This window comes from Cololabis saira, chromosome 18 (assembly GCF_033807715.1).
Source record: "Cololabis saira isolate AMF1-May2022 chromosome 18, fColSai1.1, whole genome shotgun sequence".
Taxonomy (NCBI): domain Eukaryota; kingdom Metazoa; phylum Chordata; class Actinopteri; order Beloniformes; family Belonidae; genus Cololabis; species Cololabis saira.
This window is the reverse complement of record NC_084604.1, coordinates 30176621-30189942: the sequence shown is the minus strand read 5'-3', so window position 1 is coordinate 30189942 and position 13322 is coordinate 30176621. Positions and strand designations below refer to the sequence as shown.

General features: G+C 43.1%; 1 protein-coding gene across 1 annotated transcript; it reads left to right on the top strand.

Moving 5' to 3' along the window:
* Window positions 1–1745: 1745 nt before the first annotated feature.
* On the top strand, window positions 1746–12218 carry dll4 (delta-like 4 (Drosophila)). Its single transcript, XM_061746790.1, has 11 exons — window positions 1746–2192; window positions 2317–2577; window positions 2973–3030; window positions 3708–3971; window positions 6947–7007; window positions 8004–8134; window positions 8356–8525; window positions 8620–8839; window positions 9294–10017; window positions 10362–10470; window positions 10978–12218. Exons 1-11 carry the CDS (start codon window positions 2139–2141, stop codon window positions 10981–10983), a joined length of 2058 nt encoding a protein of 685 aa, XP_061602774.1. The 5' UTR covers window positions 1746–2138; the 3' UTR covers window positions 10984–12218.
* The last annotated feature ends 1104 nt before the right edge of the window (window positions 12219–13322 follow it).

The window sequence follows — 13322 nt, the reverse complement described above, 5'->3', positions numbered from 1 at the left end:
ATCATGTTTTAACACAGTTATGGTGGTAAACAGTTCTAAAAAAAAAAAAGGACCCATTGCTTTCATTCTGTACACCTCAAAATGCACCGTGGATGTATTATTTTTTTAGAAATACAATGTACAAAACATACATAACAAGCCCAAAACCCCCCCCCCCCCAGGGTCCTCAGCAAAAGTACTCAACAGAAAATATGTGAATACATAAAATAACTAGTAATAATAATCAAAAGTAAAGAATAAGATAAAATAAATAAATAAATAAATAAATAAAAATAATAATTAATCGTCATCTAATCTTTGTCCATGAGAATCATTGGGCAGATTGTCCATAAAACGTAAAAAGGGTGACCACATGTCATTAAATTCTCCAACTTTACCTCTTAGAATGTATGTTAACTTTTCCAATACTAGGTGTGAAGACATCTCTTTTAACCACTGGGTGGAATTAGGACTCTGAACATCCTTCCACTTCAAGGCTATTACCCTTTTTACTTGTAATAAACAAAAATCTATGAGAAATATATTTTTAATAAATATCCTACATATTCAACCTTTAAGTCTGAAAATACATTTGTTCAATTATGAATAATTTAGGGTATTTTTATTGGGGGGGGCAATTCATGTTTTTCAGAAATTGGGGGGGACATGTCCCCCCCGTCCCCCCCGGGATCTACACCCATGTGTGTGTGTGTGAGAGAGAGAGAGAGAGAGAGAGAGAGAGAGAGAGAGAGAGAGAGAGAGAGAGAGAGAGAGAGAGAGAGAGAGAGAGAGAGAGAGAGAGAGAGAGAGAGAGAGAGAGGGAGGGAGGCAGAGAGAGCTGATTTGCATACAGCTGAATAATCATGCCTCCCGTCCCGCACACTACACCCGCATGAGGGCGAGAGAGGGACACGCGCCGCAACAATAGGAGGCACGCTGCCATTAACCGTAAAACACACGGGTGGGCATGAAGGGGCACACGCCACCAACAAGATGAAACACGCCTAAAAGAACCCCATTTGATGCAATAAAAGCGTGTGGTTGTGGTTAAATTGACAAACGGGGGGAGGGCGGGGGGTATTTCTCGCAGGTGTTGCTTAGAAATAAAATATTACATTCAGGAGGGGCAATAAAGTGCTGCTTGCTGGCTACTGTTGAGATGTGTGTTTTGTAGTGAAGATATATTTTCCTCTGAGTGCTTATATACATCGTTTTTAATTGACAATATTTGTTAGAACGACTTAAAATAATTTTCCTTTAATCGCATTGTTTGTGGTCCATCCCCAGGGAGACAAGCATATGACTCCACAGAGAGAAATGGGCTCCAACATCGGCGTGAGGGCCAATTAGCCGTGCAATTGAGCGGAACAGAGGGTATTAAAAAAAAAAAAGAAGAAAAAAAAAACATAGGTTGTGTGGCTGAATTTCTGCTCCCCATTCTCCAAGTTTCAGCCCTCATACATTGTCCTGTCACATTGTCCCTTAAACGTGTTAAATGTGCGTCCGGCATATTGTGCGCTAAAAATAAGTCAACAGATGTTAGGGCTTGTTAATAATCGTCCAGTATCCGTGGTGGTCACTCATCTAAGTGCCAGTGGGTATTAAATCGGGATAATTGTTGTTGGGGTGGATGGGGAAAGGGGGCTTGCATGTAAAAGTGGGCGGTGTCCGCCCGGGTTGACTGACAGTTTATGTAATGAGCCGCGCACTGCAAGTCTATATATGTGGGAGGAGACGCACTACGATTCATTCACTAGTAATAAGAAGTGTGATGAACATCCGTGGCGCACTGACGCACCGAGTCCATAACCAAAACAAGCTCTGAGCCTCGCAGTCCGCAGGGAGGGACACATTGTGGAGTACAGTGCCATGCAGGGAGAGGACGCCAGCTGAGAGAAAAGACGCACAGCCGTGGATATTTGCTCTTCCCTGCACCTTTGGATAACTTGGAGATTTGGAACTGCTTCTTCTGGACGCCTTTGACGCACAGCAACAAGGGAGCTACTGGACTTCCTTGGAGCGGGGGATTTATATATTTTAGAGTTGTTGTTGTTGGGTTTTTTTTATTCGTTTCCCTCGGTGTTGCAAAGTACTTGGGAATAAGAAGGTTTTGCGGGTTTATTGGCTGGTGACGCGGCTGCCCTGGAGAAACGAGAAGGATGGCAGCCTGGTTCACCTTTACCATCGCGTTCAGCACCACGTTGATATCACAGGTATGAGGGTGGACGTATATAAACCCCTCCCGGGGGGTCCTGAGACCTCTGTGGAAAAAACACCTCCTCTTTGTTTTCACTCCAAAATTGAGCCTTGTTGAATAATATTTCCTTCTCTTTTTAGGTGTTTGGATGGGGAGCTTTTGAGCTGGAGCTCCACGAATTTAAAAATCATAAGGGTTTGCTGTCAAATGGAAACGCGTGCAAACCCAGCTGCAGGACTTATTTCAGAATATGCTTGAAGAACTACCAGAGCGTGGTCTTGCCAGGTAACTGCGTCTTTGGAAGTACGATGACACCCGTGTTGGGGACGAACTCTTTCAGCGCCAAGGACAGTGGCACTTTACCCAGACCGATTCAGATCCCCTTCAAGTTCGGATGGCCGGTAAGGGCGTGGAGCACTTTTCATTTTTCCCTTATTCCAGCAACTGATGTTGTGTTGTTTTTTTCGGGGGGGTGGGGGGGGGGACTGCTATGCATTTTGGGAGCGCATGCGGTTATTGGTCAGCTCATCTAATCCATATCATTAGGTAATGCTCTGCCGACAAACAGATTTGGCTGCTGCGACGTCGTTTGCTTCAAAACACAGTGGACGTGCATTGATCACTAACTCGCATTTGCTCACTCAAGCTCTAGTAAAGAGAATGATCTTTGAAAAGAAGAAAAAAAAGGCAGCAGCTTAGAAAACGAAGCAGAAAAGCAGAAAATACTCCCTAAATTATAGTGTAAAACCCAATGGTATGGTATTTATTGACTGAAAGTTTTTGTTTTTCTCCTTAGGGGTCATTTTCATTAATAATTGAAGCCTGGCATTCACCTTATGGAAATCTACCTGTAGGTAAGTGGAACATATACAACCACAGGAGGGAGCTCTGTCTGTGGCACACACCAGACTACTCCTGTTTGTTTCTTTTTTTTATTTAATTTAATTTAGTTTGCTTTGTTATGCACACTGAAAGCAAAATTAGGAGTATTTAATGCAAAAATGCTGCTAAATCTTTTCTTTTTCGCCTCCTGTCAATTGCCCATAATTTCAGACAATTTTCACGCCTATTCATTCCTTTGTTATGAACTTCAGAACACCTTTTTCATTCTTATACCCAATACAATTGAACTTCCTCTGGTTTATTTTTGGCGTGGGAAAGAGCTGTGGGCTTTGGTGAGAATATACAGCGCCTGCCAAAAACCCCTGACTACATCTTCCTGTATTTTACACCTTACTCTGTTCTGCCCTGTGGAAGAGGGGACCGGGCCTGGGAATGTTTTTGCTGACGGAAAGAAAGAGGAAATTTCAACCTGAGTTTATCTTTCATCTAAGCTGTATGGGATTTGATAAGGGATGCAGCTTGGTACTGGGCAGATTATTAAAGCAAAAGTGGATGACTTTTGAACCCACACGTTATTTATGATGCAGTTTTTTTTTAGATAAATCCATAAGCATTCCTGGACAGAGGCATATTTCAAGTAAATGCATCCTGAATTCATTCTGGTACCTTTTTTTCTCTCTTCTTTCAGATACCAACAACCCAGACTTTCTGATTAGCCTTTTTGCAGTCCAAAAACAGCTGGGTGTGGGAACTGAATGGTCCCAGGATACACTGACTAAAAATCACACAGAGCTGAAATATTCCTACCGGTTCATCTGCAACGAAAGCTACTATGGAGAAAGTTGTTCCAAAAAGTGTACGCCCAGAGATGACCGGTTTGGCCACTACACCTGCACCAGAGATGGACAGCTATCCTGTCTGCCGGGCTGGAAGGGCAAATACTGTGAAGAACGTAAGTAATCAAGCTGGAGGCTTTTTATACTTAGCTGGCTCCTTTGTCTGCTCTTTTCATTGTTGTTCTAGTTGTGTCAGTTTTCGTTACTGCCCTCCAATTTTGCTTTGAGCACATATGATTAAATACTCTTGAATCTGTGATCATGCAGGAGTTGGTAGATACAACTTACCTTGTTTAAACAGTTGTTAGCACATAGGGCCTGCCACTACATCGCTGCCTGATCTTCACCCAGCGCTATTTACGGCGTGTGCCTGAAGAGAAAAGTTGGATTCTAGTCGTTTTGAAGATGCAAGCCATAACCTAAGTCATCATCTCTGAAGCTAAAGAACTTAGACATGGCTTAATGATATCTTGCAAGCCTGACAGGCAATTTTGGGGAAGAAACCATTACTCTGTGACCGATGTAATTTGGAGTCATGTAATTCTGACGTGTGAATGGTTGTGGGTTTGTGAAAACTCAGACAGCGTTAAACATGTGCAAACCAACCTGGCCAAACCATAGATCAACACTCTGAATGAGCCCGTGTGGAAGCCCGATGCCATTTGGCCCCCCGCAATACCAAAGGGCCCCTCTTGCCAGACACAAATTAATCAAAGACTAGATTGGAAGGAGGCTGTGAGTGTAATAGTTACCATGTGCTGGATATGTGACCACATTGGTGACAGTGGATCTGTCATCTGTGTCACATGGTGGTGAAAGAGAAATTGGCATGTGCTATTTTGACTGTGGCGCCAAATTCTTACCAGATGGACTCACGTGTTGCAATTACACACACATCAGTCGTTAGTGACTACAGAAAATATACATGAGAAAGACAGATTGAGCATCTTCCAGACGCCATAATTTCCCCTCCACTCTCATACACACATTTGAACGTGCAGGGTCATTTGGGTTCAGTTTACATTTGTGTGAGCTGTTTTCAAGCACATTAAAAGGAGACACATACATGGCTAATTCCGGTTTAACACGACGGTAGCAGTCAAAAGGATGATAATTGAACCTGAATGAAGTGTCCGCTGCAGTAAAACTAAACATGGAGAGCTTTTAGCAAGTCTCCATTCAAATGAGTTCACACGCAGGTGAGTGTTTACCTGGTTGGGTCCGTGAAAAAAGTCAGCTAGGAATAGGTTTACCAATTCCCTGAAAAATAAATAAGGGACACCTCATCCGCAGGGCCGGCCAACCCGATTGCCTTCACCCTTCCTGGCGTGGTGAATTTTTTTAGCCCCTTTTTTTGTGAGTGAAACGATTTTTTAACTATTTGACTCGAACCTGGATTGAATTAGATGCATATTTTTGAATGCCATGAACACATGGAAAACAAATTATTATCCAGCAATTCACTTTAATACAAAATAACTAAATGAACCGAATAAAATAAGTATCTTTCTTAAACAGAAACCTGTCCTTCTTAACTTAAAATTGTATAAATTAATATAAAACAATAGAAAGCAAGCAGAACATCCATTCTGTAATAGTGCACATTTGTAGTGCAATAACAAAAGTGCAAACAGAAAGTCTGTGGAAAACTTGTAACCATATTTGTGCCTCAAAGGCCATGACTGTAGACCAGTGTCTCCCAACCTGGGGTCCGGGCCCCCCCCTGGGGGGGCGCCAGAGATCTCTGGGGGGGGGGCACAAAACTTTGTCTGCTTTGAAATTATACAGTTGTAAAAATTTGCGAATGAGTCATTCATAAGACATTGTTAGGAATAATTTATGAATATTTTTTGTGTTTTTTATACACTGGTGACAAACACAGGAAATGATTCCATTCCTTATTATTATATCATTACTCAACATTTAATCTACTCCGACAGGTTGTTAAAGGAAACATTTAAAAAAATGTTGGTCTCATATTAAAAGAGACATTTTTCAGAAATATTTGTATGTCCTTTTGTGCGTATTTTATACATTGGTGACATTGGAGAAAAACAAAGTCATATGTATACAGAGTAAACCAAAGAGAAATGTATCAAAAAACATAATTAATGTTCATTTTTTTCAATTAAAGACTAATTTGGTGCTAGTACAGTACGGGTCGGGGGGCCTGGCTGGTCTTAGACACAAGTAGGGGGGGGCTCCAAGGAAAAAAGGAAAAAAGGTTGGGAACCACTGCTGTAGTCAGACTACAGTTGTAGTAAAACAAAAAAAAAAAAACCTGTGAACTCAAAAGCTCAATGCCATTTTCCATTGGCATTTTTTGTGTAGGTTAAAACTATATTGTGTGTCTTCAGGGAACACACTGTACGTGCGTGCCCGGTAACATAATCCATAAAAGGGAGGTGGGCGGGGCCCGCGCGGCCGCACGCGCCAAGGTTAATCGCGGCATTATTATCCGCCACGCGCCACCGATGTTTAGCCCCTCCATTGTTGGGCCCGCGGTAGTAGCAGCTGCAAATATGGTTCTGGCACACCACAAACAACAATAGTGACAGCTGTCTGCTATTGAGAGCGAGCATCTGCTCGGGACTAAGACGGCCGCTTACTGTCAGCCGCCTGATATGTAGCCCCGAATCAGTGTCATGCGGGAGCGGTACACTTAAAACAGGACAAACAAACGCCCACCCAGCCCTCCAGCCCCCTCTAAGTGTGTGTGTGTGTGTGTGTGTGTGTGTGTGTGTGTGTGTGTGTGTGTGTGTGTGTGTGTGTGTGTGTGTGTGTGTGTGTGTGTTGGTGGTGGGGGGGACAGGTTTAGATCAAATGACGAAAGTTGAGATGGATTACTTAAATGTACACCCTCATACTTTGCTATTTCTAGAAAATGGGAGCTCTTCAGCCTTGACTGTTATTATGGAGTGTGAGGGGATTAAGGCTGTGGGACATTCTCACTGTCTTAACTGTTATTTTTAACCATTTTACATTTTTTGAATTGCCACTTGTCTTCTTGACAATTGTGTGAAATGTGACATTTAGCCTCCCAAGTAACAGACTTATCTTTGTGTTTTGTTTTTTTTTTCCTGTTCTTTAGCTATCTGTCTTGAGGGCTGCAGCGAGAGGAATGGGAACTGCTCCAAACCCGGGGAGTGTGTGTAAGTATCAGCAATTATGAAGTGTTGAAATGTGTGCTGACTGGTCTGTGAGAAGGAACGCCTATGGGAACGCTGTTGGTTGCTTTTGTGGAAGGCCTCACTTGTGTTTCTTTAAACACAATTTTCGGTCTTCCACAAATAGTGTTGATGTACAACCAAGCTCAGTTTAAATTACTTTGAAAAAAAAAAAAAGATGCTATTTTTGAGTCCCTGTGAGTCATTAAGGAGAGGATGGAGGTCACTAAATCAAAAAAAAGTACAGTCCTTGCCCTCTTTGGTTGTCTTGCATCACTCACTGACTTCTTCCCATGTCCCCTTCCTGTCACTACCTTGTCTCATTCACTCACTCGCCAGCCTGAATAAAACACACACACACATACATGCATCGCGCTGGGAGAAATTCCTCTTGAAGTCTATTTTGCCCCCTTTTCAGACTTAAATCCATCATTCACTGCACAAAAACTGACCCAAATTGGGGATAAATCCTTGAGGTACCAAACAAAGTAAAGCTGCTTCCATGGCTCTTTCTCAGTGCTGTAACTTTAGTAGTTCTTCCTAAATCCTGCCGTCTCATAGTTCTCACAGCTTACACTGTGCAGAGAAACAGATGTTCAAGAGAAATATAAGAAAATCTTCCTGTTGGGGGAAAAAACTTTCAAGGAAAATGTATCATTTTAATGAGTATATTATTTCAAGTGCTTGTATAATTTTAAACCATGTCTGAAAAAAAAGTGTTTATTTTAAATAAGAAATGATTTAGTAGTGGTGTTGATGCGAAACTGTACGTCACTTTGAAAAGAAGAGCTGACATTATGGTTATTCAGATTTCTGAAACGGATTTAGTTATCTTTTTATAATGGTATTCAACTGTGCTGCAGCAGCGATGAATATACTATGCGACTAAACGATAGCTGACATTAACCACAGTTTTGTTACCACAAGACCCATAATATTAGGGAAAAGCAAGTAATCAAGTATATGTTATCGTTTTTTCAGATGCAGAGAAGGTTGGCAAGGAACGTTCTGCGACGAGTGCAAGAAGTACCCGGCCTGCAAGCACGGTACCTGCAGGCTGCCGTGGCAGTGTAACTGCCAGGAGGGCTGGGGAGGCCTATTATGTGACCAAGGTACGCCACACAACTTGGAGCACTGCTGCGGATCCTTTCTAAAAGATCCTCTCATATTACTTGTGTGCTGTTTTCATTTGAATCAACTTGAAAGCATTAGTAAATTGGGTTTCCTCTAAAGTGTATTCATAGCTTTACACACACACACATCCGGGATAGATAGCACTTCTTCCTCCCCCAGGAACCCTATAAACAAACCTCCTCTCCCCCCCCTCCTCCAGACCTGAACTTCTGCACCCATCACCATCCCTGTGTGAATGGCGCCACCTGTATGAATACAGGCCAAGGGAGTTATACGTGTACTTGCTTGCCTGGATTCACTGGGGTGAACTGCGAGCTGGAGATGCAGGAGTGTGACAGCAACCCCTGCAGGAATGGAGGAACATGCACAGTAAGTAAGAAAGAAAAAAAAAAGGTGCTGGTAATCAACTTTCTTTTCAATTTGCTTGCTCATCCATGCTCTCTTTCTTTTGCTCATCCCCAAGAATTTGGAGAGTGGCTACAAGTGCACATGCCCCAAAGGTTTTGAGGGCTCCCACTGTGAGCACAGCCTGCTGACGTGCGCGGACTCCCCGTGCTTCCACAACGGCAAGTGCTTGGAGAAGGACAGTGGTCGCAGCTACATGTGCGAGTGTCCCCGCGGCTACACCGGACTCAACTGTGAGAAGAGAGTGGACAAGTGCACGTCGCTTCCCTGCGCTAATGGTACGGTCTTCCTCTCCTCTTTGCCCTTAACCCCTCCCCACTGCAAATTCCTGCAACTGGAAGTAGTGTGGAACAACAGGAATTGGTGGGAACTTGGTGTCTATTGTCTTCCATATAAACATTCGGCAGCTCAGCGCAGTGGCTTGTAAATGTCACCACAGCTTGCTGCGGTTGTTGATGAAAGCGGGACAAATTTCCAAGCGCAGTTCAGTTTCTGTGTTCTTGTAAACATGGTGGGCTCTGGGATTGTTCTGTGTTGGGAGAACAATACACAGTACTGTGGTCACACTGAATTTGATGGAAATGTGTGAACCCGACGTGGCCTCAGGGAGCTGGGGGGGGGTGCTGGGATCATGGTTTTTTCTCTGATTTTGTTATAACTTGATGTTGAAATGTTTATATTTAAAAAAATCTATATTTATTGATACTTACTGATGGTGTTCTCTCCTTGTAGGTGGTTTGTGTCTGATCCAGGGTGGTATGCGTGTATGTAGCTGCCGTGCAGGATTCACTGGCCAGCGCTGCGAAATCAACATCAACGAATGCGCTGGAAGCCCCTGCCTCAATGGAGGCACTTGCCAAGACCGAATCAACGACTATGTCTGCACTTGTCCAGCGGGCTACAGCGGGCGCAACTGCGACAGAGTGCAGGATGAGTGTTTACTTCGGCCGTGCCTCAACGGAGGCGTTTGCACTGGAGGCGGAGGGCCGGGCAAATCCCCGGCGGCCTGCATCTGCCCTTCTGGCTTCACCGGGTCTCAGTGTGAATACTTCTCCTCCCCTGCAGTGCAGAGCGAAGATGGCTTCCAGTGGGCGGCAGTCTCGCTGGCTGTGGGTCTTGTGGCGCTGCTGGTGCTCTTGTGCATGGTGGGCTTGGCTTTGAGGCACATCCAAAGGCAGGCGCAAAGACAGGAAGGAGAAACGGAGACTATGAACAACTTGTCCAATGTGCAGAAGGACAACCTGATCCCAGCGTCGCAGTTGAAAAACATCAACCAAAAAGTCAGCCTGGAGGTGGACTGTGATTCCGAGAAATCGAACTTTATCTATAAAAACTATCACTTAGACTCTTACAACTCTAAATCAAAAGAGTTCAAGGATGAGAAGTCCCCGGAGGATAAAAGTCTTATTTATGACAAGTGTAAAGAAGATAAAATGCCTTTGAGTAGAATGTACAGGTGAGAGGACCCATACTTACTTTTGTACATTTGATCATTACCATGTTTCTTGTGATAATGCATATTTAAATATTTTGAAAAATATATATATTTATAGTTATCATACCATTCATTTTAGACATGTATGCATAAATGCCACTGAGTGTGAACGTTAATAAGAGTTCCCACTCAATTAGTTCCATTATTGGTTCCTTGTAGGGCGGTTCTGTATTTTGCTGAGTTTATATGTACTTGAGTTATTTGTCCTTTTCGCTGTCCTGTATGTATATATATATATATGGAATGCAGAGCCATCCCATGTGCTTCCAGTTTGCTCTAACACAATTTGTGATTTGTGTTTGCAGTGAAAAGCCAGAGTGTAGAATATCTACAATATGCTCCTCAAGAGACTCCATGTACCAGTCAGTATATGTTATAGCAGAGGAGAGGAGGGAATGCGTCATAGCAACTGAGGTAAGGCAAATATATATTTGAATTAAATTGAAATAAATCCCAGTTCCATCGGTGTTTTCTTAGATTCTCCGTCTTGAGTGTATTACATCACCCACAGCAGTGCACCAACATTTACGACTGATATTTGGTGTTATTTGTTGCAGGATTATGATTTGCTGTTTTTACTAAAGATGGGGGAAAGCCTAGTCAAAGGCATTATTGGTTTCTGTAAATTATACTGGATATTTTGTATCTTGGCCATATGATGGCTTAAAACCCCAACTCCCAATAATTCCTCCCACATGTTTGGCTCTGCTCGGTCTCAGAGGTGCTATGTTTTACTGCTGTGGCATTTGGAGGAATTTTTAAGACGTTTACCTCCAAGTTAAATATAGTGGTGATACTGAAGCGCACAGGCTGACACCGTGCTCGGTAAAATGTGTTGCTTTTATAGTTTGTTTACATTTTTCAAACAACAAACTGATTTGGTTTCACTCCAATTTGTCCCTGCTTCTCTTTCTCCTTCAGGTATAAGCTGTGAGTGGTCAGAAAAAAGCAAGGGAAGGAGGACGGAGACACAATCAACGCAGAATATAATTTTGTGGATTGTTTACAAAATGCCGAGAAGAGACTGGAGATTGTTTAAGATGTTCACCGCTGCTCTGGAACACTGAATAACTGGAGAGGGAGGAGACCTCTGCTCTGCAAAAAAAGGAAAACAAGAAGAAATGGAAGAAAAAAAAAGAGATGAGAAACTTTATGCTGACCGGGTGTTTGTATGCAAAGCATGTACAGTGAAGGACCTCTCTTAGTTGTGACAATTGTTAAACAACCTGGCAAAATAGACTGACTGCACAACTGACGGAGCGTCAGTGAAATGCTCGTTTATAATCTTGGCTATCTTGGACAGTAAAAAGGAGATGAAGGTGGATCATTGCCCCTCAGATCTGACCTGGCCTTGTTTGATAATCATAAAAGACTTTGACAGCCAACCAATCAGCTTAAAAGAAGAAAAAAAAAAGGTGCCTAAGATTTGATCCCTCTAATAAACCCCCTCCCCAACACTCACTCCTGCCAGCTTCGCCTGCTATGCAAGACTCAGGGTCGAGATGAGTGAACTCGCCCGCTGTCGCAATCCAACCTCACCAACAGTGAAAGTTATGAATGTCTGAAACTAATCTTCAACTATCGCTAATGTGAAAGAGACGGGTTGGACTTGGTCAGCGGAATTGGTGGCGATTGTATGCAGCCCAAATTCACTAGAAGCCTTAAAAAAAAAGGGGAGGGGAGGGGGTGTTTGAATGCAAAAAAAATTGTGCCCTTGTCTGTTCTTGGATCATTTGCACTAAAAGAAAAAGAAGAGGAAGAAGAGGAGGAGGAGGGGAAAAAAATCAGCAAGGAAAATACCTTTTAATCAACAGGATTTGAAGAGAAAAGCCACGGGAACCTGACAGTCAGTGCTGTGCCAGCAAGATCCAAGAGAAAATGGAAATGTGTTGTTTTACGCAACCCGACTGAGAAAAACAGACACTCGAAACAAGCAGAAAAAAGACTGTCAAACCACTGCCTGCCTATAATAAATTTACAAAACCAATAATGTAAGTTTTTTTTTAAATGATTATCTCTAGAGTTTAATTTAAATATGACACACTGCTCTTTATATGTTTTATAATATTATTTTGTATATAATGCATATTTATAAGGACCAAACTTCTGAAGAATAAAACTTCTTTGAAAACTGTTTGTCAGTAAATGTAAAAGGAAATTATTTTTGAGGTGTTTTTAATTAATAACATTGGCTAAAAATGATGATCAAATGTGTCTTGTGTTTATTTGAAACTGGTTTAGAGCTTAAAAAAATGTCCTCCTCTGCCTTTTCCATGTTGCACGGCTACACTTCTTGAATCGTGGAAAAATTGTGAGACCATGAAATTCAGTTGCTTTCCCGCATTCATACATCATCTCATGTAATAATTTGGACGGTACATAGAGACATAAAAGGCCCCTTGCTTGGAGCATCAGTGCCTCGAGTAATTCCTGGAAACGCTGTTGGCCCCCACCCCGCGCTCACCCACCCCCTTGTTCTCTCTCTGGCCCTAAATTGGCTTGAAATTCAAATCCGTTTCCACGGAAACCACCCCCTCAAGCTGGAAACGGTGAAACAAAGCCAGGCGCGGGGCAAAGGGGAACCTCAGCCCCTCACCCATCATAATGCTCGCACACGCATCCGTGCGCACACGCGCCCAGCCAAACAGATGCCGTGGGGGAGCGCGGAGTGAGTCTGCGGTGCCATAAAAACAGCAGCATATGCCAGGCCTCTCACCCTACGTGCATGACCCACAGAGTGCATAGACCTCCTCCCGTAAAAAAATACACTCCGGCCCTCTCGCAGGCTCCCCAACTGCCTGCCGCCCCCTCAGGGTTAGGAGCAATATTTCAATGCCCGGCCCCGTACCACCCACTCCAGCAAACAAAGCTGGGGAGAGGACCTGGCACCGGGGCTGTTAGCAGAAGGGCGCCTGAAACCAGATGGAAACCAGTGGATCTGTGAAGAATCCATATAGATAAAAAGAAATCGAAGAGAGAAAAGTTTCATCAATCTTCCTTCCCCTTGGTCTTCTTTTCTTTTCCAAGAGGTTCCACATAATAGAAAAGACACATGCAGCAGAATGGATCTTAATCTTTTCTTTTTTTTTTCTCTGTCAACGTGTCATCCACATGATTGAAATGTCTACTGCCTCCAATTAACAGAGGTCCCGCAACAGTCAACACCCCCTAATCACTAGCAATCAACACTCGCCAGAAAATCTGGGTAGCTTTTTCCCCTCACACACATCCTGTCAGCCGGTTGACCTGGGTATCCTCATCTAGGA

Excerpts from the sequence above, each read along its gene's own strand:
- dll4 (XM_061746790.1), top strand. The coding sequence starts at position 2,139 with ATGGCAGCCTGGTTCACCTTTACCATCGCGTTCAGCACCACGTTGATA. Across the intron at positions 7,008-8,003 it reads TCCAAACCCGGGGAGTGTGT|ATGCAGAGAAGGTTGGCAAG; the intron begins GTAAGTATCAGC and ends TCGTTTTTTCAG. Across the intron at positions 8,135-8,355 it reads AGGCCTATTATGTGACCAAG|ACCTGAACTTCTGCACCCAT; the intron begins GTACGCCACACA and ends CCCCTCCTCCAG.